At 40.2% G+C, this 25,549-nt stretch overlaps 1 protein-coding gene across 5 annotated transcripts in view; it reads left to right on the forward strand.

Moving 5' to 3' along the window:
- LNX2 (ligand of numb-protein X 2) overlaps positions 1 to 25,549 on the forward strand; it is a 59,675-nt gene that overhangs the window by 26,446 nt on the left and 7,680 nt on the right. For 4 of the 5 annotated variants that reach the window (XM_058832849.1, XM_058857661.1, XM_058849528.1 and 1 more), the window contains exons 2-7: positions 6,445 to 6,958; positions 14,736 to 14,974; positions 16,015 to 16,214; positions 19,763 to 20,134; positions 21,642 to 21,788; positions 24,016 to 24,193. In XM_058832849.1, the coding sequence (XP_058688832.1) occupies positions 6,558 to 6,958; positions 14,736 to 14,974; positions 16,015 to 16,214; positions 19,763 to 20,134; positions 21,642 to 21,788; positions 24,016 to 24,193 (1,537 nt within the window). In that variant the 5' untranslated portion in view covers positions 6,445 to 6,557. Of the gene's footprint in view, positions 1 to 5,833; positions 5,951 to 6,444; positions 6,959 to 14,735; positions 14,975 to 16,014; positions 16,215 to 19,762; positions 20,135 to 21,641; positions 21,789 to 24,015; positions 24,194 to 25,549 lie in introns of those variants that run through there. The other variant, XM_058841178.1, reaches the window with a different exon arrangement.

Raw genomic sequence — 25,549 nt, forward strand, 5'->3', positions numbered from 1 at the left:
CAAAATAGAAGCCATTCCATTTGTACCATAGAAGATGGCTGCAAGCAGGATCTTTGCCTGTTTGAGCAAAACCTGCTGCCCGCTTGTTTTATCTCTGGGCACCAAGTCCCTCTTTCCTCCTGTCGTCCCCTGATGTCGAGCATCCCTGGTTTGAGGTGGTGGTTTTGGGAGGTGGGCGTCATCTGTCATCTCTGACATCGAAGGATGGTCAGTCTTGTGTTTCCCCTCGTTTTCCCCATTCCAGACATCTCTTTGCTCTCTGGTGTGCTTGTTGCTGAGATCCCCTCGAGCTCTGCAGGCAGCTGTGGGGCAGAGAGGGGAGCACAGGCGCTGTTCCTGCGGTCCCCCTGCCTGGCGGCATCTCACACCCTGTGCAGCAGGGACCCTTAACGTTGCGATGGTAATTAAAGCCCATAGCCCCCAGTTGCCACGGAAACGCAGCACTCCACAAATACAAAACACAACTTACAGTCCCGTTAATTTTCCCAAATGCTCCTTATTTGTCAGATTTAAGCAGGGTTTCATGTTGCATCCTTGAAAAATGCTGGACTGTGAAAATACCCGGCAAGGGAGTGCTTGTGCACTTTTTTTTGAGGAATTGCATATAAAAACCCTCACCCCTGGGATGGGAAGGGAAGACTGTCACCTGTGACCTGTTGCCTTTGCAGGGATGATGCCACATCAACACCTGCTCTAGGGCTGACTCCTTGTCTGTGAGGGCATTCCTTTGATGGAACAAAAAGACTAGCACAGAGGCAAAAAAGAATCTCTGGAGAGGTGGTTTTACTGCAAGCCCAGCGTTGCCAGGTTGTGGTTCAGTGGAACAAAGTCACCATTCAGGCACTATATTATTTAGTTTGAATATAAAAATTCCAGTCATTCTGCTGAACCACTTAAAAATATGGAAGAGGTTGCTCATCAGCACAAAAAAATAAGTGTATTGGGTAATTGGCATGCAGTGACAGTGGAGCTGCAGCTTTAGCAAAAAGTGTCCCAGGCTAATTGCTGTGCCCTGTCCATCTCTTGTAGATTTTTGACTTGGAGATGCCAGGTGTCATGTTTTGACAAAACTTTCATTTGTTTGCATTTTCAAAAGAGGAGGGGTCTAACAGAATTATTGCCTTATCACCTTGGACAAGGATTGAATCGGGGTTTGGTGTTTCAAGGCAGTATAGCCCTTGGATATCAGTATAATTAACATAGATATCATAAAGTCAATACATGTTGCTACTACTGCTTCACTTGTTTGCTATATGGCTTTAATATTAAAGTAGAGATTGCATCTAATGAGCTAGGTCACGCTTACTGGGAGATGGGAAATAACACTTTTCCCCTATGGTGATGTTTGCTAGCCATTTGTTCTCATTATGTTTTTTATTAATTTCTTCTGTCTTTTATTCTTTCACTTAAGCTAGGGTCTGCTTTGAGAGTAGTTGCAAGTCATCAGCCTGATGCTGTAATTCCTGTGAAGAATACTGGACTGGGAACTAAGAGCTAATGTTTAATTAATGTTATGATGTGGTTTTAAGCAATGGTTTTAACCACTGTCTAGTTTTTCTTTCCTGGGGCTTGTGTCAATCCACTCCTGACTGCTCAGAGATACTGTTCACAGCTGTGGCATTTGAATAAAGCAGGGGAATTTGGGAATTATGAGACCCTTCCTAGCTAGCTTAGGCAGTCAGGGACTATTGTCCATGGAGAACAGATTGTGGAAATTCTGTGACACTTTAAAATTAAGCCAACCTTTCCTGAAATCCAGGGTGATGACCGTGCTGTTGTTCAGAGTTATTGATTGATGTGTGTTATGTATTGCCTCGCAAGGTCAAATCTGCCTGGCCAGGACAGGACCGCCTGAATTTAAGGTCACATGAAACCTTTGCCGTAGCTCTTACAATTTTTTCCATATGCTCCCTTGCCACATTGGAGAGGGAAAAGGAAGAATTAAGGTATTGCTGTGATGCCAGCAGGCAGCAAAATTTTGGTATCTCTTCTCCCCTGGGATGAAGAGAAGAAGCAACCAATACCCAGTGGCCTTTAATCAAGGGGAAAATACAGGTGGACAGTTTTTCACTTGCAGCTGGTTTAAACTACACAGAAGAAATTAACCATTGTTTCAATATTAGATAGATGTCGGTGCAAATACATCCCTCTGGTTAGAGAGTTTTTAGGTGCAGAACTGAGATTTGCATCCCAGCCACTTTGGGATACAGGAACAGTGGAGTCCTCCAAAGGAACAGGGGTGTCATTCATCTCAGGGTGTTCTTTTGACATTTGCTTTTGGTTGAGAAAATTGCATAGACAGTTGTAAGCAAAATAGAATATAGAAAATATTAAAGATCATTTTTAGAGAGATTAGTTGGTAATATGAATATTTTTCATTGTTGTTTACTATTGGGGTGTACTTTTTCTATAAAATCTTGAATGGTCAGTTAATGGGCTGTAAATCTCTAGGATTTTAATAAGATAACTTAGAAGTAGATTGAAGCAATCTCTGAGGGCATTAATTGCAAAATACAGGTTTCCATGAACTCCAAACTGGAACTAGTGTTAATTATTTGTGACTTGTGTAAAGGCAACTACAGTTAAAAGGTTAACTTCTTGCTACAATTCCAGTTTGCTTGTGGTTTTCTTTTCTTTTTTTTAATAGTGCCCATTCAGACAGAAGGAATAAACATTGTGAAATCTGATGTAGGTATAAAGCCTGACATCTAATGCTTTTGTAAAAATGTGTTGAGCTTCTCCAGAGAAAGTTTGTTCAATCAATAAATCAGAACTAGAAGAGACCTAAGGATAAGGCTGTCTTTCTCAGTCTAGAATCGTTCTTGTGCATGCTTCACTTAAAGAACTAAAATAAAAATTTGCACAGTTGGATGTCCAGTCTTGCCTAGTTCCCAAGTGGATTGTAATTTAAAACTGGAAACAGGGCACCACCTGCACTATTTGACTGTTTTAATGAAGTCCTGGGAAAATTATTTTCTAGGGAATTATATGACTTGAATAACAGGCCTGGCTGGCTCTTTTACCCACTTCATATTTTTTATAATTCTGGTTATTTTTCTTGTTTGCAGCTTTCCTGGGCTGTTATCATCCTGTACAGCTGGTGATCTGCTATGATAAGAGAGACAGAAAATAATATAAGGGATACAGTAAGAGGGTTGAAGTAGGGTAGTATAAATGGCAGTGCTCTGTTACTGTGGATTTCAGGCATATAGTACTTGGCATCAGGGAAATTTAGACCTAACCTGTCATCCCAGCTGTTGCTCAGTCCACAAACTCTGTGTTTGTGAACTTTGTAAATAAATTGATATTTTGCACTGGGAACAGACAGTAAAATGTCTTGAAATCAATAACTGGCAGCCACAGTATATGCTCAATAAAAATCCTGATGATTGTTTCCTTAGTCATGGAATGGGCTTGCCCCAAGTACAGTGCAGCAGTGTGAAAGTAAAGAAATCTTGATTTTTATTTAATTTTATTTTTTGGGGGGTGGTGGTAGTGTCTTTATTTATTTATTTATTTTTGTTGGTTTAGTGGGGTTTGTTTTTTTTGGTTTTTGGTTTTTTTTGGTGGCAGTGAGATTTTGTTTTTCTCTTGAATCTTCATTCTGTAATCTGTCTCTTTCTTCCACTGCTCTGCTGGCAGAGAGGTGGTAGAAGGGTGGTCATGTCAGCTGCAGGGATGGGTCAGCCATAGGAGCAGGTGTGTCTGCTCACCTCCTGCAGTGGTGGGCAAGCTCTTGTGATCACAGTAAAGAGAGCCTGGCTCTGGGTATACCTTTCCCAAGAGAGAAGGCTTGTCATCATACTTTTTTACAAGGCAGTGAATGCCTGATTGCTCAATAACTTTCTGATTTTACATGAAAGAACTGGTTAAAACAGACAAAAGGATTTAATTACAGCCTCCTAAAAGAGAGGTGCGGATATCTTTGACTATAGACAGTTATTGAGGTCATAATATCTCATGGGTATATTTACTGTATGACACTGACTCATGCTCTGTCACGGGCTGCCACATGAGTTACACAGACTTCAAAGGATACAAATGCTAGAAGCCTTCAAGGAGGTGAATTTGGGATGGTCACACTCAGGAGTGAGTCCTAACTGGATCTCCATTACAGTAGTGCACAAAATGGTGTTGGGTTTTTCCATAGCCTCACTGACGGTCTTCAACATGCTCATGGGTGGGAAGTGGAAGAACAAGTTTCAATATTCACACTCCTCATGACCAGTGACAGGGCTCAAGGAAATAGCATGAAGCTGAGGCAGGGGAGGTTTAGGTTGGATATCAGGAAAAAGTTTCTTGCCCAGAGGGCACTAGAATGGTATCCCCAGGGAAGTGGTCAGTGTACTAGCCTAACATAGTTCAGGAAGTGTTTGAACAATGCTCTCTGGCACATGGTGTGATGCTGGGGGTGTCCTGTGCAGGGCCAGGAGTTGGACTTGATGATCCTGATGGATCCCCTCCAACTCAGAGTATTTTATGATTCTGTGTATTAGACTCAGTCCTTTCTTGGGTTTTTGGTTGCTTGGAGAAGGAGAAAGAGTCCTGGTTGTAGCCAGTAGTAGGAACAGATCTACAATTTCGGCAGCACACTTGTACAGTGGTTTTTGCTGCTGATTCTGTGTGTTACTTTGCTCTGCAGGGCCTGTTGGTGTTGCAGGTACCACCAAGTACAATACAACTCGTGCCATATATTCCTCCCCTGGTGCCTCAACTGACAAAGTAATTTGGTAAAGTCACAAATCAGTGCGGTGTTTTTCTAGAACATTTATCTGGTTTATTTTGCATTACATAAAGACCAGCCATTAGATGGGTCTCATCCCTTCTGCGTTAATCCAGCAGCATGAATGCAGAGCGAGAGAGCTGTGGTTTGAGCACGAGGGCCCCATACACTGCTCTCCTTATCTGCTCTCCAATCTTTGAGCTCTTACATAATATGTTTAAGGCTGTTTTTTTGACTAATCTCTTTTGGGGTCTCATTTTGCGTTCTTAGGCTCCAGCAACAAAGAACTGCTATGCTCTTCTCTTGTGAAATCCTTTCCAGAAGGTGCACATTATCTACTACAAGACAGGGCAATGATGAGCATCAATTTCCACAGCAGAATAGAAGCCTGGATTACAAATTACTATTTAATCCTTTTTGCGTCAAAGGATATAATAATCCTTGTAAAATGTGCTCTAAGTCTTGTGCTTGGCTCTGTGAGGTTAAGGGGCAAAAATCAAAATAGTGAATCTCGTAAAAAGTAAGACATGGGGAAATGTGTGTGTTCCACATGAATTTCAGAATATATGTTTAGAACTGCATTTCTCTGTATCTTTTCTGTTGCTTTGCTAGAAAACAGTCTCTGTCATGAGTGTTGCTTGCTGAATTGCAATAAAGAATTTAGGTACAAAGTAAGCATTGCTCTAATTTGATTTTTTTTCTCCCCCCACAAGTGAGAATGTTTACCAAAATTAACAAATATGGAGGTGTCTTAAGACTGTGAGGAAACTTGTTTTATTTTCTAAATCATCACGTTATGTGTGTCAAGCAGTGTGATTCTGTAAGGGAGATAAGGGTGAATAAGGTTGGAAGGGATAAGGATTTAGTGTTTGAAATTGCAGACTGATGGCTGCACAACTTCCTGCCCAAGCAGCAATTTTAATAAGGGGCAAAGTTTAACAACATAAAAAGTTTAGAAAATAAATCCCGTGGTGACAGACCTAGAGTCCTTTCTTGCCACACTGAGTGTGCTGTAAGTTTGTTAGGTAATAAGCAAAACAAGTAAGTTGTTTGAAACCAGTAGTTTCATATGAATAGGTTATTCCATATTTTTTCTACTGTCCTCTGTACTAAATCAGATGGGGCATATTGGATAGAATCTGTCCTTCTTACTGTGTTGCAATCCACAGAGAAAACCTAGAAGTAAGTGTTGATGTATCTGCAATATTACTAATGGAATGAATCGGGGTAAGCCGTTTGCTGTTATTTTCAATGCAGTGTATTTAGAACATTACTAATTACCTAATATTCTGTATAGTCAAAATCCTAAAAGCAAGAGTAGGACCAGATTAAAATTGTTATCTCTCATTAGAGAACACATTTCATTATTTGATCATATAACCGTCATTCCACAATAGGGTATTTTGTGCCAGATGCTAATTGCATGCTTCTAGTGTGACAATACATAATGCGGTGCCCTTGCTGTCACAGAATGGTCCTCTTGCAGGTGAAGACTGTGCATTGCACCAGCCCTTATGAAGCCATAAAATGTTTGTAAATACTGTAAAAGGATTTGTATTTGTAGCTGTTTTGTTGTTCTTTTCTATGACAAACTTTCAGAAAACAGTAATATTCCCCTGATCTATCTTGCTATTGTATTTTGGTAAACCCAGAAGTCAAATGTCTTGAAGAGAACTTCCATATTTCCTGCAAAATGTATAATTTCTATTTATTTGTTTCAGAAAATGACTGAAGAGTACATATAAGTCACCCTGGAAGAAGTAGCTTTGCTGTGAGCATCCCCATCCTATGAGAAGGAAGAGGAGAAGGATCCGTCAGCCTTCTTAGGTGTAAAATGGGGACTACAGGTGATGACATGGCTGCAGTGGAGCAGAATGCCTCCTTGAACCCTCTGTGCTTTGAGTGTGGCCAGCAGCACTGGACAAGGGAGAACCATCTCTACAACTACCAGAACGAAGTGGATGATGACTTGGTCTGCCACATTTGCCTTCAGCCTTTGTTGCAGCCGTTGGACACTCCCTGTGGACACACTTTCTGCTACAAGTGCCTAAGGAACTTTCTGCAGGAGAAGGATTTCTGCCCACTGGATCGAAAAAGACTCCATTTTAAACTCTGCAAAAAATCCAGCATCCTTGTTCATAAACTGTTAGACAAGCTCTTTGTTTTGTGCCCTTTCTCTTCTGTGTGTCAGGAAGTGATGCAGCGATGTGACCTGGCAGCACATCTTAAGAACAGGTGAGTGCTGCAGATGCTTGCATTGCATTTTCCCTAAAGACTTGTTTGTGGGATGTTTGTGTAGCAGTAGAAATTGTGGGCAGGAGAGGGGGAGAGAGTTGGTGATGGCTTTTTAATTCACAGTAGAAATGGAAAGTCATTGGTCAGTCTGTAACTGTGCACAGGCAATGCACTGGATTACCCTTTTTTTGTACATCACACCAGAAAATAGCAAAGACTGCTTGGTGATAGCCATAAGGAGAATGACACGGATCATTAGAGGTCTGAAGAAAATTATTTATAAAAAAAAAAATAAATACAGTGGCAGTTGATTACAGTAGGGGGAAAAAGGCTGAGGAAGTGGGAAAATTAAAGATGTGCAAACTGTCTGCAGAGAGGGGAGAACTGGTGCATTAGGAACAAAGAAGAACAAGTTCAGATTTTAGGGGAAAAAGCTTTATAATGGTCAGGCACCAGCATAGATTGGTTAGGTGGTAATTGTCTATTCCTCATTTTCAGAAGGGTTTATGAACATGTTAAACTTTCATCAGGAATAGTTACATCAGAATTGATTCTGCTTTGAGGTAGGCAGATGGACACGATATCTCTCAGGACTGGTGGGCCTTCTCTGCCTGCCCTCAGTCCAGTCCAGGGACACTGGTGACCACTCAGACAGAAAGGTTCATTTGAGAGGTGCATGGACCTACTCCATGGACTTCTTTCCAAGTCTTGGTCTTTGTCCATTTGGAGCCTCTTGGAAACCATCTTCAGGTGGAGAGTGATGTTGCGGAGGAGCTGGGGAGCATGTGTGTGGTACAGGTGTGCATGCTGGTAGGTGCTCTGCAGAGAAGGGGAAAAGGGTAGATATCACCTGCCTTTCATTTGTTCATGTTCATATTTCCATGTGCCCTCTTCCTTTTTCCACATGTCATGAGGGCTTCTGGGGATTCAGAGTTTGGGAGGACCCTGGGAATGCAGAACAGGCAGCAGCCCTGTGGACTGTGATGAACGTGGAGCTGCCTGGGTATTTTTGGTTGCTGTGGTATGATGTCCATGTCAGAGAGGTACAGGGACTAATTAGGAGCCTTTCTCTTTAGGTTTTTATCTTTTTTATTTTTAATTCTCCACATAGCTTAAGCACTTGCTTGTTTACTAGTAGCAAGTAATTTCTGATCTATATGATGACTTGGGGGTGGTGAAGAGGCCTAACTGTTTTATGATTTATAATCCTGATATTTAACTGATTTGATTTTAATGAAAGGCAAAATGCTAGCAAGACTACTGCTAAATCTTCATCTTCTGCTTTCCCACTGTTATATCCCTCACCTCTTCAGTCCTTTTTCCTTCGTTGACATTATTTTGAATATTAGGGCTGTTTACAACAGGGTCATGTAACTTATTTGTACAAAGAAGACTGTGTATGCACTCTTTAAGTATACATGAAATATCCACTTACTTAATGCACAAGGTTATCATGGAATCCAAGTGAGCTGAGTCACAGGCTTTTCCTGCTTGTCGGCTGGGAAAAAGCTTTCAGTTGCAGAAGGCTGCTCATTTTCAATTCCTTCTGTTGCCTCGGTTATCTTGGCTGATACACATTTTGAGTATACGGTGATTTACAGTTTTCAATTAAGTTTATTTGCAAACATCTGAACACCCATAAATTATCACTGCTGACATAAATGGTGGCAGCAACTGCATAGTTTGAATTTAATTCTATATGGATTAGTGAATCCAGTAAACTTCTACTACTGATCATTACATTTAGGAAAGAAATAGAAAATTCAGTGTTATTGTAATTGTCACAATTGATTAATACAAACCAGTTTCAACAAGCATTTACATGAGCTGGTTTCTGTTTCTAAAGAAAGCTGTATGGTTGGTTAATTTTCACTGTCTAAAAACCTTCACACTGGGGTTTTCCAGTGTCTTTTTATTGGCTTCATTTGAGTATAAAAGCTGGAAGAAAGTGTCATTGTATCCACCAGGTGCCTCAGAGTGTAAGGAGCATTACTGCAAGATGCTCCCACAAGGAGATGAGAAGCATCAGACGCAAACCTGATTACTTCACAGTCGCTAATTGCACTCCATGATACCTCACTGCACACAGAAAATAGTCTTGATTTCTCAGACTCTTGAGTTTCATTGCATTCACTTGCAAACTTGTTTTTTTAAAGTTAAACGCAGTGCACGTAATACAGTTTAAAGGGAAGAACCATATGAGTCATATGAGTCATGTTGACATGTTTTTCAGTCACTCAGTATAGAAAATTTGTTAATGTTTGGTAAAGTGTCAGTTTCATTCCCTGGAGTTCTTTTAAGGAAAGACTGGATATGACTCTCAATGCCATGGTCTAGTTGACATGGTGATGTTTGGTCATGGATTGGATTCTGTGGTCTCAAAGGTTTTTTCCAACCTAATTGATGCTGTGATTCTGTAATTTCTAAATATCAAAGGTACATTTATGAGAAGAAAATCTGACAAAAAGTTAATGAGATTTTCTGTGTATGATTTTAATTGAGTTAATTCTTACAGCTTTTTCAGAAGTGAAAGAAGTCTATTGTACAAAAACATACTATGAAATTCTTACACTTTATAATGAGGGGGTTGAGTAGCGTGTTTATTGCTTTTGAGTTGGGCTTTAGCATTCATCTCCTGTATTTCCCTATGGTAGCTTAAGTTACCATTTTGGATGGAGACATTTTTCCAACTGGGTAACATTGCAGATAATTTTATGTCAAATTAAGTTTGAACCTTGTATAGGATTGCATTTTTTTGTATTAAAGAAGCAATTGAGCTATTGTCCACAGCATATATATGGATTTAGAGTAGCAAAATCCATGGGAAGACAAGTTGTAAAGGTACAGGTTTTTGTCATTCAATATCATGGCAATCCCATTTATTTTAGTGTTTATGACAGTGCTGGTGAGCCCTGTTCTTCCCGCTCTCTCCCATGTTAGCTGCAGGCACTGTCCCTGCCTGGCACTGTGGAGCACCAGAAAGTGAAGAGGATCTATGGGATTTAACCCTGCTTTGAATAAGTGGATAGGCAACAGATTCATAGTTTTTACATTCCCTATGGACTCTACCCATTGCTGGAAAGGTACACAATCGGTGGTTGCTCTCTTCTCTGAAGCCACTTGACTCCTTCTCACGTTGTTGGGTGCGAGAGAGAAGTATGTAACAAAATCACTCTTGTTTTATTTTTCCTTAGTCTTCTCTGATTCCCAAACCTAGATAATTGCTGGTGCCTCATTTTCCCCCCCTTCCTTATTTCTTTTCTTTATTTTTTTTTTTCCTGTCAAAAGAGAAACTAAGACCCAACTCAACTTTCCAAAGCAGGACCAGGTTTTACTTTGAATTGCAGCTGTAAATCTTGCCAGAATTACTGCTTAAGGTCACTTTGCTTGCAAAGTTTTATGAGCAATAGCAAAGGCACTTGGTTTGCTTCTTTGCAGTCTTTCCTTAAACACAGCTCCTGCTTGGAAAATGATTTAGTGCAACTGCTTGGAGGTTATTTAGTGTGTTTGCTTTTATCAAACCACTAGACTGGGCAGAAGCTGATGGCGTAGGTTACAATGAATTCTTTCTTTTCAGCAGTCAGTGAGCAAATGTGCTTTTCATGCTCCTACTGTTATTCCACAGAAATACCCTGTAAACGACATCTTAATTTTGTATGAAAGCTCTTTTTATCAGCGAAGAGGGATTGCTGATAGTGTTCCAAGAAGTCAGCTTTTAAATGAGAAATCCAGCAGACTTGGCTGTAAAAAAAATACAACAAAAACCCACCAAACAAAAAGACCCATTTTTCTTCTTTGTCTGATATGAATTAAGAGAAATTGAAGGTAAAAGCTATACTTTGTCACCATCCAGAAGTGAGCAGAAGCAGGTGCTGAAGAGGGTAGAGGAAGAAGTTGAGTACAAGCAGAAGGTAATTCTGCGTCTCTAGAATAACTGCCCTTCAGTCTTCCCATTAACATCACTCGGTTGCTTTAGCTGGGTAGTTTTACTGTCATAGAATAGTTTGAGTTGGACTCTTACTCGTGAGTGTCCTGATTTATGAAAGAAATGAAAGAATTTCTAAAAATTCTTAAAGCAGTCATGCCTTTGTTCTTGCTCCTAGACAAGATACTCTGACTTTGTATTTAGGTATGAAATACCATTTCTGGAAGTTTGAATTCAACCCTTATTTGTACAATTTGTTTTATGAGAACGTTTTTATGAGTAAAGGAATCCAGTCTTCAAAGCTTGTTTTGATAACGAGATGCCCATCTGTGTACATAACTTGTTACAAGGTTTAGACCAAAATGTTCTTTATCCCAGATACTTGGTATTAGTGAAAGTGTGCATCTCTAGAGATTTATTGGTGCTTAATTGTTACGATTGCTGTATGGTTTTGCTGTTTGTGAATAATACATTCTTACTGACAACGAAAATCTATTTATGCTGCAAGTGGAAAGAAAAAAATCTCCATATAGCTGTGCTTGAATACCAAGACAGGGCTTTGCTGCTTGGTAGGTGGCTGTGTTTAAAGACCTAGGAACTGGACGTGAATTAATGTCTCCACTAGACTGCTACTTTCTTGGCAATGCGGTTGCACTCTACTGGACTGAAATTCAGAGTCTTTAACAATTACTGGTTAATTTGGGGAAGAATCTGTGAAGTTTTGCCCTTTTTTGCCTCATACAGTGCTGCATGAAAGGGATTCCACTGATCTGAGTAGGTGTACTCAGGACCCTGTTTACATTTCTTGTACTAGCTTTTGAAATGATAATTAAATATCATTGGCCAAAATAAACCTCAAATCTATTTCTATTTTGTGTGATGACTTTCATCATCTGCCAGGTAATGATGGGAGAATGTGCTCTGTGAAGGAGGGTGGAGGAGGACCTGGCTGTGGTTTTGGAGGCTTTGACAGAAATAGGACACTTCCAGGGATGAGTTTTATGCTGTCCTGGTTTGACACAGCTTAAAAAACCCCAAAACTCTAAGGTGTGCTTTGCCACCTCGAGCAGGTCCTTTGGGCTCCTCAGGCTTTGTGAGATGGCTGAGTCTGAGTCAACAGCAGTACAGTGGTTTGTAGGAGGTATCTAAGAAAGTGTTTGGCTCACAGAAATAGTCCACTAAGGCTGGACTGTGCTGTCAGGCTCAGAGGATTGAAGCATGGTTCTCTGACAGTGTTGGTTTTGAACTGTTTATTTACCTCTTTGCTGAGAAATCACCAGTTCTATAGCACAGCAGTTCAGGGACAGCAAGGACATGCAGCTTGGTATGGTTTTGTCCTAAATTCTTGTGAATCAGTGTGGGAGAGCATGTCTGTCAGAGCTCCCAGCAGACAAAAGTTTTTCTCTGCAAAAGCATTTACCCCTTCCTGTGTTGCTGCAGAAGTGAGTGATGTTAAGGATTGTTCCTTTTTTTTTTCTGTTGCCAATGTTAAGATTTGAGGGAGCAATGAGGCTAACCCATCAAATTAAAGTGTGTTAGAAATACTGAGGGAAGTGACAGCATCTTTCTATTTCTTGGTCTCTTGGGACTGTTGTTTTGAGGTTTGCGTTGTGAAATGGTCAATGATAAAAATTTCCTGCTGATTTTCACTTGTAATTGTGTCTCTGGCCACCACACAGATATATTGGCTGATCACTCCCACTATACCAGTGGTTTTCTGTAGTAAATACTGTCTGGGCAAAGCCAAGAAATAGGGTTGTGTTCTGTCATTAAAATAAGAGAAACATTTTCACAAAGCAAAACTTTTCAAATAATTGTCTTTATTTCTGCATACACTTTCTTAACTTGGAAGAACAAAGTTACCAGCAGTTGTTTTGGGAAAAGCCCCAAGGAATTATTGCTGAAATGCATCATGTCATAATATGAACAGTGTATGTTTTTATGCATCTTTCACAGTATATTTGGGTTACCTTTCTCTACTTTTCTAAACACGGAGAACACAAATTTCTAGGGAGGCCTTATAGCACCTTTCAGTACCTAAAAGGGATACAAGAGATCTGGAGAGGGATTTTATGTAAGGGCATGTAGTGATAGGGAGGTTAAGGGGAATGGCTCTAAACTGAAAAAGGGTAGATTTAGGTTAAATAATAGGATGAATTTCTGTATTGTGAGGGTGGAAGTATTTCTTAGAAAAGCTGCAGATGCCCCATCACTAAAAGTGTTCAAGGCCGGGCAGGATGGGACTCTGAGAAGCCTGGTCTAGTAGAAGATGCTTCCTGCCTCTGGCAGGGGGGGTTTAAACTAGATGATCTCTAAGATCCCTTCCTACCACAATGACTCTATCATTCCATGTACATAATTAAAAGAAAAAAAGGTATCTTCAGGTATATATGTGTATATATATATATATATATAATGTTATGTATGTGTAACATGGCTGGGGGTCACAAAACCTTTAACAACATTCTTTGGATCTGAAAACTTTGTTATCAGGTTATCTTCAAAATCCATGCTGAAACAGTCTAACCATATAATTACTAAATCCCTTTTACAGAATGTCAGAACAGAATCATGGTTCTCAAAACATTCTGCTTTAATAAGTTAGGATGTCATTAGGCTTCTGCTGTCTTTTACTCTGTTAACACATTTCTTCTCTTGCAAGAATAAATAATTTCTTTTTTTTTGTTACAAAGATCTGCCAAGTTCCCAAACACTGAATCCTTTCAAGAATGTGGTTCCTTTTTTTCTGACTACTACAGTATGAGCATTTTTAGGTGGTCAGCAGCTTCAGAAGCAGGAACTTTAAGGACATCAAATACTGTAAGAAGTGATTTATCAGACACTGGCAAAACTGTCACAGAGGCAGATGTAAGATTGATGTCCACATCTAATTACGTGCATGAAAGTGCAAGACGTTTTGATAAATGAAGGCTTTCCATAAATTTGCATCTGACAGCCCTTTTTTGCAATAAGCTATTGTAGACTGTTAAACATAAGCAAAAAAAAATACTGCATTAAGAGTAATGGAAACTTACAAAGCTGAGTTTGTAGTGAAAAGCATCAAATGCTGAAGGAGCATTGTTGCATAAGGGGAACAAAAATTGCACCTGCTATGTGAAGTCAGAAAGAAAAAACAGGAGACAGGAGGGAGATGAGAACACCTTCTATTGGCCCAAGAGATGATGATGAACAGAGCTGTTACTTTTGCTAGACCTCTCATACAGACTGCTAGAGAAGCAGAATTTTCTTTCACTATTTTAACACTTAGATTGCAATATAGATAACATTTTCATCTCTTTCCTCCTTTGAATGAGCCCAGGAAAATAGGATGCTTAGTTCTTTTGGCTTACTAAGGTGAAAGGTGATCACTTCAGTGAGTCTCCAGTTGTGTCTTGGAACAGGGCTTCTCTTACATGGATTTATTTTTTATAATCCTGTTTAATTTTTCCAGAAGGTTATCTTCCAGAAATTGAAATGTACTAAATCCACCTTCTAGTGGAAGGTGTCCCTGTCCATGACAGAGGGGTTGGAACTAGATGATAAACTTTAAGGCCCTTTCCAACCCAAACCATTCTGTAGTAACAGAGTAAGTCCACATTCAGAAGTTGTTACAGCACATTGAGTTCATGGCCACAATACTACCTAGTAGAAGTTTTGTGAAGAAAGCAGTATTGGGATTTTGTCCACTAAAACATATTTTGGCCTTAAAATTCAGTGTGTTTAATATTTTTTTATGCTGTGTTTAAAGCTGTGGCTTTGGTTTGACTGATTTAACTCAGTGAAATATTTGAGTGTTTTGGGCTACAAACAGGGCTGCAGGCTTGAAGCATGATATCACTGTTGTCTTTACAGGTGTCCTGGAGCTTCTCATCGGAGAGTTGCTCTGGAGAGAAGGAAAACGAGCAAGCTACAAGCTGAAGCGGAGGGTGAGAGTGGTCTTGGTGGGCCAGAGCAGCCCAGCAGTTTATCTCCGGACGCTGATCAGGGAATAGTGCCAGCTGAGCCGAGCTTTACCTCGCCCGCCCTGCCCGCCTGGGCAGACGAGCCTGGCATCGACAATCCGCCTTTTGAGGAGAACACAGTAACAGACAGTATGTCATCACTTATCTTCTCAAGTCTCTTTTATCAGATGTGGAAACATTTGTGGTGTCAGAGCTTGTCTCTTACCAACTGTGAATGTGCATCTTCATCTTTGGCTCTTTTCCTTTGCAGTTTCTGGAGAAATATTAGTGGGTTTTGATTATGTACAAGTTTACAACTGAGATAAAGTCACAGGAAGGAAAGAAATATCTCAGAGTGTATGCCAGCTACTGTGGTGCTGTATCATCATTTATTGTGTCATGGTGCAGTAGTTCATGTTAATCTGTTAGTGGGACTGGCCTTACCAGTGAGATGGAAGGAGTGTAGTTCCTCTAAAATTCCAAAAGTTGTTTTCTAAGATGAGATTTGTTTTTCCCTCTTCACCATTTCTCCCCAACTGGAGCAGCAGCCTTCTCACATAGAGTGCTGTCCTGCTCAAGCAAAAAGGTAGCTGAGGTACTCCTGCACCCATCTGCACCAAATGAGCAGTAACACCTTTAGCATCTGGGATTTTAGAGAGGAAGTGCTGAGCCTTACCACAGAGGAAGGTGGTCCCATCCCCTTTCTTCTCCTCTATATTTGCCATCCTTTAACAGTCTCCTTTTTCCTCTCAATGTTTGCTTCAGAAATGGGCTTCAGTTGACCAAGTAACTCAATAGCAGCTCCTCATGCAGTTGCAAGACAAAGAGGTTATCATGGGGTAACCCCTAAAATACATTTTTATCATCATCACCAAGTGCAAATCCCCATGTCACCCAGTGAAGCATATGAAATTTATTATAATGGATGGGATCCAAAGGGTTCAGAATATCCTGTTCCAATCCAAATGATGTCATTTCAGAAAGCATGGATGCTACTAAGTCATCGTTTCCTTTCTAACAAGCTAGGGGTTTCAACAAGTAGTAGAACGGATCCATTTGCACTGGTTTAGTTTTTTTGTGAAATTGCTGCTTTGTGGCCTGTCTACATTATCTTTTGGTGATTTATTTTATTGGAAGTGAATGAGGTAGAAAATATATTAATTGTCTTTCTTTTTAAAAATAATTGGCAGCAAATCAACAGCCACCTACCTTGCCTGAAGGAGAGATCACTACTATTGAAATTCATCGGTCCAATCCTTATATTGAATTAGGAATTAGCATAGTGGGTGGCAATGAAACACCTTTGATCAACATTGTCATTCAAGAGGTTTATCGAGATGGGATCATTGCCAGAGATGGAAGACTTCTTGCTGGAGACCAAATACTTCAAGTATGGAACCTAATTACATATTCTGTCTGCTTGCTTTCTATTCACTCCTTGCAGAATTGTTGTTAAAATGAGATGGAAGATTTTCCTTGTCAGACTATGTTGTGTCAATGTTAGCTTTGCAATTATCAGTTGGAAAACAAATTAATATTCAGAGCAGAGCCTGTTGTTCTAGCACTTTTGGCTATCGTGCTTTGTGTTGTTTGTCGGACCAGTCACTGGAATTAGCTCTCCTCCCTAGCATCTGTTGTCAACATTTAAAATACAAGTTTATTTTTCTGTTTTTAAATGTTGTGGGACTTGATCCTTATTTCAACTTTATGCATGCATTCCGAAGGAGCCCAAGGTTATTTCTGGCTAGCATGTTGGCGTAACTTGTCCTATGTAAAAAGCAATTTGTGGATTGCAAGGCTGGCTTCATCTAAACTGTTATTTTAATCTGGCTTCACTGTTGCCTTCCAAAAGCTGAGGCAGTTGACCGGCATCTTTCAGTGTGTATAAAAGACTCAATGATAGGTTTCAATGGAAGGATTTGAAGCAAGGTGCTCTAAGTATTTAAAGAAAAAAAAAAAAAATAAACAAAATGTAAATTGGTTTTGACTGTGTATTTTTGTTTTGGTTTTAAGTAATTAGCCACAGGCAGTATAAAAAGATCAAATTCTATTAATTTTGAAGTTTTAGCTTTTACATTTCGGGAAGGGGTTGTTTATACAACACTTAAGAATGGCAGTAACTGAGTGCTACATAAACAGAACAGTCATCCAGTTTCTATTTTTAATCATTCCACCTGAAACAAATACATTATTGTCAATTCAAAGTTACTTCAATAAGAATGTTTGCTTTTGATCAGGCAGCCTAAGATCAGTCCAAATGTAGTTGTAAGCCTTCTTCACTTCACTGTTTTGAAATCAAGCCAATAGAAGTAGCATAAATACAGTAGTTACCCTTGGAATAAAATTAGTTTGCACTTCAGAAAATAAAGTCCCTTTTGAGAAATGTGCCTTTTTCCTCTCTTGGAGTGTAAGCATAGTGGCTGGCCAAGAAAACAACCCAAGAGGTTTCCAAGATGTTGCCTTTTTAACAAGTAATTGCAGACACTGATTGAATGCTGCCTCATTTATTTTTATACTAAGGGCTCTACTGTTTGACAGAATAGGGAGCTTGAGTTCCAGTGAAGCTTTGGAAATTCCTGCTGTTTGGGCAGGTGTCAGTTACAGTTTCCAAAGCCATAAATGGCAGTGAATTGACTGTAAACAGGAATTTACTAGCTGCAGTGAGTCTTCCCTATCAACAGCCTGGCAGTGGGGCTGTCAGATGCTAAGTGGGTGTCCATGAGAGTCCTTCACTCATGCCAAGGGAGAGGTACAGATGGTAAAACCTAAATTTTGGGGGGAGGTAGAATATCTTTATTTCTTTGAATTTACCTGTGCAGATGCTGAGCTGTTGTATTAAAGTGTTAAGGTTTAATCTCTGCCATCTGTAATTAGGTGAACTTAGGTGCAGCTCAGCATGCAGACTTTGGATATTTCTGAAAATGTCTTCCAGGGCTTTTATGAGCTGTAAAGGTCTAAAAGAAAGAACCAGAAAGGACTGTGAGATGAAACTCAGCATTTTTGCCCAGTCAAACAAAAAGTATTACCCTTTTAAGAGCTGTGGGAACAGCATTTAGTAACAGCTACATAAAAGCTTGTGTTGTCTGCAAGGTACAGATAGGAGCCTAACATTTTCAAAGTGCTCTACAAATTGTCTCTTTTTTGTGCTGGACTGTGACTGTAATTCATGTGAAGCATGTCCTAATGAGAATCTCTTTCCCCAAGAAGTGCTAAGGCTGTTTTATTCTGAAATTTTAAACTGCCTTATAGAAAGAAGAATAACATTTTATTGCATATATTCTTCTGTGTCCCTTGAGTGCTCCCATACTTTATGTATTTACTTTAGCTAGCTATAGTTAAAAATAAAAATGGATTTAATTTAAGGGCTCTGATGGATAGGTCCTGGTGGTTTTTGTGGGAGGCAGCTCTAAATGTTATTTCTCCTAGCTGTGCCTCTTTTCCCTCTGCACAAGCTTACAGCCTGTCCCAGGGCAGTAGCAGAGCAGGACACCACCATGGTTCTGTCTGAGCTCATGGTGCTGCCAGGAGCAGTGGCTTTGTGCTGGGTTTTGGGCTGGGGTGTCTCAGCAAGGGTGCAGTCCTCCTTCACTATCGGAAGCCACCACAGCCAAATGGTTCAGCAGAGACTTCTGGGATTCCCTCAGTTCAGATGTGAATGTGACAGCTGTTGTACATAAATTATTTTGTATATTTTTATAATTTTAATGTTGCTGTTAGGTGGTGAGAAGCTGCATGTTTGTTTAGGTTGCAATGGGGAGTATTAAAAGGCTTAGGTAAGGCACATCAATCAGTATAGACCATTTGGTGTTAGTTTCTATCTGCTGAAATCATGGGGCAGAGATTTCTCCACCAAGGCCAGGGATGAGATTCTAATGTTAACTTTGAATGCTTTCTTACAAAACAAGGCAAACACATCTTTTGTGCTGCATTTTTTTCATTCTCCTCTTTTCTGCCAAATTTCGTTGTACTGTCAGTTCTTATTTTTACAGTTGCAAGAAATGACTGAAGATTACTGATCTTTGTATCATATATATGGGCCATATAACAAACAATTTTTAGTTCTAGGTGGAGAAAGTATAATCTGTTTTTAATTTACAACTGAATTTTGGGTGATACAGGTTATTAGTCTGAAACTCTGGCCTAGTTGAAATCTGTGGAAAATCTAAGTTCGTGCCAAGACTTGACAATTAGTACAACTACCTTTTTTCTACTGTATTAATGAACCAATTTCATTATTCTTGACTTCAGTTTTTTTATTTTTTCACATAATTAAGGTGCTGCATATTGTACGACACAAGCTTGCTTCAGAGATTTGGATGCATTCTTTTTATAGCTATTATTTTGCAATTTCAAGTGATGCTGGGCTTGACCTTGAAAGCACATGCCATGTTCTTCTCCTGGAGAACAAACAATGTAGAGATCTAAGGAAGACAAGTATAGACTAAGAGGACAAAAACCTTGGCCTGTGATGGCAGAGGGTGTTCATTTTTGGGGACACATTGTCACCTTTGTGGGAAAACACCTAAAGTAGTGCCTAGGGGAAGCTTAGATTGGATACTAGGAAACGATTCTTCACAAAAGGGTTGTTAAGCACTGGAACAGGCTGCCCAGGAAAGTGGTGGAGTCACCATCCCTGGAGCTGTTTAAAAGACGTGTAGATGTGGAACTTGGAGACATGGTTTAGTGGTGGAGTTGGCAGTGCTGGGTTAACACCTGTACTTGATAATGTTGAGGATCTTTTACAACCTGAAAATAGGTTTGTAGACTGAAAACCCAATGTGAATTTGCAAGAAAGAATGGAAGGACAAGAGAGGAAGCCTAGTAAGATCAGATGCATAGGTTGCTCCAAGGCTGGTTTTGCAGCGAAGAAATTTACTTTGGAAAGGACTTAACTAAACATATGAAAACATCGTGGCTTCTCTTGCTGTTGTTTTGCAGGTCAATAGCTTTGACATAAGCAACGTGTCCCACAACCACGCTCGAGCCGTGCTGTCGCAGCCGTGCTCGGTGCTGCACCTGACGGTGCTGCGGGAGCGGCGCTTCGGCAGCCGCACGCACAACCACGCGGACGCGCCGGGCTCCGGGCGGGAGGACAGCTTCCAGGTGACACTGCACAAGCGTGACTCCAGCGAGCAGCTCGGCATCAAGCTCGTGCGCAGAACGGATGAGCCGGGGGTTTTTATCCTCGACCTCTTGGAAGGGGGTTTGGCTGCTCAGGACGGCAGGCTCTGCAGTAATGACCGCGTGCTGGCCATCAATGGACACGACTTGAAGCACGGCACACCGGAGCTTGCTGCTCAGGTTATACAGGTAATTTGCTTTCCCTACCTGAGCCCTTAGCTCAGCTTTATTTCTCAAGTCTGTTCCCAGACTGAACAGCTTGTGTGAGGCCTAAAAGCCTGTTTCCATGTAACTTACAGTGATTTATGTTCTGAAAATAATAGTGAAGAACAGGATCTGCTTTGGCACCTACCAGATGAACTTCACCTCCTCAGAAGTGAAAAATACATTAGTCTTCCCTGGAATGCAGCCTAAAGCTTAGAAGAGGTTCATGTGAGCAAGGAGAGTAGCCTATTGTAGCCTATTGCTTAGCAGCAAAGAAAAAAAAAGGATGATGATTGTTATTATTATTTTATGTATGTATTGTATTTTAATGTCTCAGTAAACTCTATAGAAGTGGACTTTGATTTTTATTGATTTGCCTGTGCATGGAGTTGAGTTAAAACAAGGAAGTAATTTGTCAGATGTTAGAGTCAGCAGGTAGCAGCTGAGAAGTCAAATAGACATTTTCTATGAGTTCTGCATGGTACAGCTCATTTTCTGAGTGTTCAGAAAAGGGCTGTTTCCAGTGTTTGGTTATGTTTTGGATACGAATATTACCCAAAGCTTGTTGCAGTGTGGCATATGACCCTTCTATGTCCCCTCAGGAAAACCTTTACTCCATGCCTTTCTCCCAGTCCGTAAGGAAACAGATGTAGCACTTTGCTACTTCCTGCTCATGGGGTGTTGGTGAGAATGGCTCTGTTTTTAGGAAAGCTGGATTATACCACTAGTATGTTTCTGCAGTCTAGTGCAGTCATCTTTGCTTAAAGCACCACACAGAGAACTCTGATACAAATGAGTAGTGAATATTTGTTTCAGGAATAATTTCAAAAGTTCTTGCAGTGAAATTAAAATAGTCGTCTTGGGAATTGTAATTTCAGTTTCCCAGTCTTTGTATACAGTGATTGGAATTTAGCATTCGGCAGCTTTTACCTTCTGAGGTATGGCTTTGCAGCAATAAAAAGAGTCTATGTTTTATTAACATCTGATAACTGGGTCTCCCAGTATTCCCAGTATTCCAAAATCCAGAATATGATGGTATGCTCATATGTAACATCTTTCTTGCAAGTATCTTTGAGAAGTACCAGAGGTGTTCAGAGCTTCTGGTCAAAAGCTGCATATCTTGGAGCTATCACATAGGCATTTCTTCGATTTATTGCTTTGTGTTGCTGGAGTTCACAGAGGCTGCAAATGGAATGGGATGAATTTTAATGTTTGAAACTTTGTAACACCAAGTGAGAAATGGTCCTTTTGACGAAGGATTTTTAGCTGATGTAAACGTAACATCAGAGGTGAAGGAGGAATGTTAATTTCCCCTCCATTCTGGGGGTAATTGCAAAAAGAAACAAGTAAGGGAGTGTGCAGTCTAAAAAGGAATTGGAAAACAAGGTCTGCTGTTGTCTTGTTTCACATTCTGTCTTATGTTTTTCTCCCTTTCTAATAATCAATATCCTGTCAAACTTGATGACTTTTGATGACCTAATGTATTCAACAGGCAAGCGGGGAGAGAGTGAACTTGATCATCTCTAGACCCCTGAAGTCACAGACAGTCAGCATTATCCGAGACACCGGGACTCACAACAGCAGCTCACACCAGCACCAGTCCCAGCAGCTGTTCCACAGCAGACCTAGCTCACATAAGGTTGGTGCTTCTCCTTCTGAAAGAAAAAAAAAAAAGTTTTACTTATGTGGTGGTGCGTGTAGCAAGGCAAAGCTGTAAGGAAGGATTATTTTATTTTTTTTTTAAACTAATTAATAAAAAAGTGGTGATGACTTCTAGGTACTCAAGTCCTGCATCATATCTGGAGCAGGAACAAAAGATACACAACAGGTTTTCAGTATGTTTTTGGATTTGCTGACTGCAGTGAAAGAAGCAAGTTCTGTGAGCTCATGCAGCTGTAGTTGTTAGATCTTGTCTAAGACAGTGGCTGGTACTCCTGCATGGAAGGGCTGTCATTCAAGACCGTTACAGTTTTTGTTGCTGTTGTGCTGGCTGCAGCCAGGAAAGAGGTGTGGTGCCCACCATCCAGCACATAAAGACCATGCTGGAGGGATGTGTCATCTCCTTCGTGAGTCAACAGTCCTGGCTGCAAGGCTGCTGAGTACTGCAGGATCTCCAGAAGGGAGAGGAAGGGAAAACGAAGGGACTTTCATGAAGCTAGTATCAAATTATTTGGAAGATATGCAAAAATAGAGCTTGTGCTTGAGATGTTCTTCTAATTAGAAAAATACAAATCCTCACTCTTAAGAAGTTGACTTTGTGAAACAATTAGGTTGACCATGTCAACAAATCTACCTTTCCACCTGTCCACTCTATTTGCTTTACTATTTAGTATACTTCTGTTGGGATAACTTACATGCATTGATAGTGTTTTCTTTTAAAAGTGGGGATCATTTCAGAGAAGAACAAATGAGGCTCTAGGAAGGTTGTTTTCCTCCTGATGGGCAAAGGTGAGGCTCCTGAATACCATGGCTGTGGGTACTCGCCACAGCACTGGGCCGTACCCACACAATTAGTTAGTTGATGTCAGAGCTTGGAGCAAGTTTGCACATGCCAGCATGATCTATGCTCTTACCACAGTTACAAAGCTGATCCAAAGTTTGGTAAGTGGATTTTCCTCATGGATCAATGCTATCTGTGGGCTCTTTTAAAAATGGAAGTCCCATGTAACAGCAAGTGGACATTTCTCAAGTTTTGTATCATTTATCTTTCTCTCATTAACATGTAGTTGGCTTTGAAGCTTTGTGGCTTAAAATATGTTTATATGATTGTGTGGCAGCAGCCAGTCCTGAAGCCTTAGACATGAACTGTCTTTATAAGCTATGATGTGTTTACATATAGCTACTTCCGTGATTAATGTGATTCCACGATTATGTGAGGAGGAGAGCCAGTCAGAAGGAGCACAAGGTATTGGAGGTCAAAGAATACAATGTTGTCATTTTCCAAGAGAAGGCAGGAGAATATATACACATATATACTTTGAAGAATATCCCAGGTTATTTCTTGCATTATTTTGGATTCCTTGCAAGTATTCTGTCAATTTAAGATGCAACCACAGGTATATGTGCAGTGGTTTGAATCTTTCACTTAATAGCCTGAGGGAAAGGCTTCAGCAAATAAAATTTACTTTGATTTAGATTTAGTTCTTTTTTTATTGAGCAGAACTAAATACAGGCTGAACTTCATCATTCGGTTGCTGGAAAATTTAATATAGGATCTCTTCTTGTTTCAAGTTTGAGTCTTCATTATAATCATTAGGGAGTCTACCCAAGGTACCCATTACAAGCCATTAGCATCAATTGGCCTTAGTTTGTGCTGTGGGAGGTTCTACATACCAGCTGCAAAAGAGAACATGATGCATAAGGACTTTAAAGGGCCCCTGTCATCATGAAAACATGTTTTTATGTCTTAGCTTCTTCGTAGTTCTGAGGCATATGCTACTGACAAATGAAGTAATGCTGATGTTCATGAAGACATCAAAAGATTTGTATCTGGTTTGTCTCCAGACTTTTGACCATACTGTTTTGTAGTACAGTCCTAAAACTTAGCCTCTTTCAGTGTAAGATGTTAAGAAAAACTAGGGTAAGATTTCAAGATGGGCCTTTATAAGCTTTCTATCTCTGTTTAATTATCCACACCCATGGGGTTTTTGTTGGTGATTTGGGGTTTTTTTTTGAGATAGCAGGGATCTGACATAGAAGAAATCCAGCCAAAGCTGGCTTCTGCTACTTAGTCCTTTTAAACTGTACCATTAAAGTGTCAAAGTGTGGCTTTGGGGTGTATTTAGTTGGTTTTGTTCTGGTTTTCGGTTTTGGTTTGCTTGTTTTTTTCCTTGGTTTTAATAATGTTATTTATCCTTATTAAACAGGATCTCTCCCAGTGTGTTACATGCCAAGAAAAGCACATTACTGTGAAAAAAGAGCCACATGAATCTCTGGGAATGACGGTGGCAGGAGGCAGAGGCAGCAAAAGTGGTGAACTGCCCATCTTTGTGACAAGTGTGCAGCCTCACGGGTGTTTGGCAAGAGATGGCAGGATTAAACGAGGTGGGGTTTGGCTTCCCTGGCGGCATGGCTACCTCTGGTTGCTTTTTGATCACTGCATTCTCGAGTCAGAATGTCAAAAAGTCTTCTCACAGATGTAGGAAAAAGCTTATGGATGTTTTTCTTCATGATTTAATAATGGAAATACAGTATTTAGTGTTGCACTTTCACCTTTTATGGGAAGGGGATGTTTACAGCATGATAGCAGGGGAAATGGATAAGATCAGGAAATGTATGGTTAAATTCTTTAAAGCTGATGGTAATCCCCTGAGCTGAGGGTCGCTGTGATGCAGACACATCCTGTTTTCGTGTTTAATTTAGTGGGTTGTACCACATCTCTGTCCAAGGAATCTCTGCTCCCCAGTATCATATCTGAACACCAGAGAAGCTCTGATGGCAGGCCACAGCTCACCCACACAAAATTTGCCCCAAAAGCTACATCAGTGTTAATCCTGGTTCCCAAAAGCTTTCTTATCCTCTGGGACAGCAAGACTTTGCTGGTCTTCAGGGGTGCTGCAACACCTGTCCTTGTTCCTTGGCTTTGTAAAAGGGAAAGAGGTGGTGGAGGGTTAGACTCAGCATAGGTGAAGGCAGTCCTGCATAATTGACAGCAAAGCATTTGATGATTAAAACATATTATGTCATATGTGAATCAGAGACTTCCTATGGGATCTCTGCAATTCACAGTTCACAGAATGTTTCAGGAAAGAAATTTAGGAAAAAACTTCACAGATTGTACATTTAAAAGAACAGTGTGGGAGCATCCTATGCTGAGAAGGGGAGATTTACACCCACATACCAGCAGGTATGTTTTCTTTTTCTGTACTACTATGAAAAACATACTTGATAGAAGAATCACTATTGTTCTTTCATTGTTTAACATTAAATAGCCACAGAAGCTACTGGGAGGAAAAACCTTTTGAAAACTGAGTCTCATACCAAATGTGACCCAGGTGTTTGCACTGTTGCTCTGGTTTTTCTGGCTTTCATTGGTGAGACATTGTGTGAAAAAGGAGTCTGCCACTGGATAGTTAATAACATTCTTGTTTTCATCCTGGGGCTTTTAAAAAACATAAAACTAAAATTGTGGAAATCTTTTTCTGTCTTTGACTCTTTACAGATTATCTTTGTAGAGATGCTCCATTTCTTTCTTTGAATTAACTGAGTTTTGTGTGAAACTTCCCAGTAGTTCTTGAATTCCATTTTCTTCTCCCAAGTAACAAGTTAATAAAAACAGATGCATTAAAGCACTCTGTGGAACCTCACCTGTCTACAATAATTGGCTACTTTGAGGTGCCTGCATTGTTCCTGCCATCATTCTTCCTTCACTTTTAAAGCTAGGGTGAACCCAAGATCCAC

The sequence above is a fragment of the Poecile atricapillus genome, chromosome 1 (genome assembly GCF_030490865.1).
Source record: "Poecile atricapillus isolate bPoeAtr1 chromosome 1, bPoeAtr1.hap1, whole genome shotgun sequence".
NCBI classification, from domain to species: Eukaryota; Metazoa; Chordata; class Aves; order Passeriformes; family Paridae; genus Poecile; species Poecile atricapillus.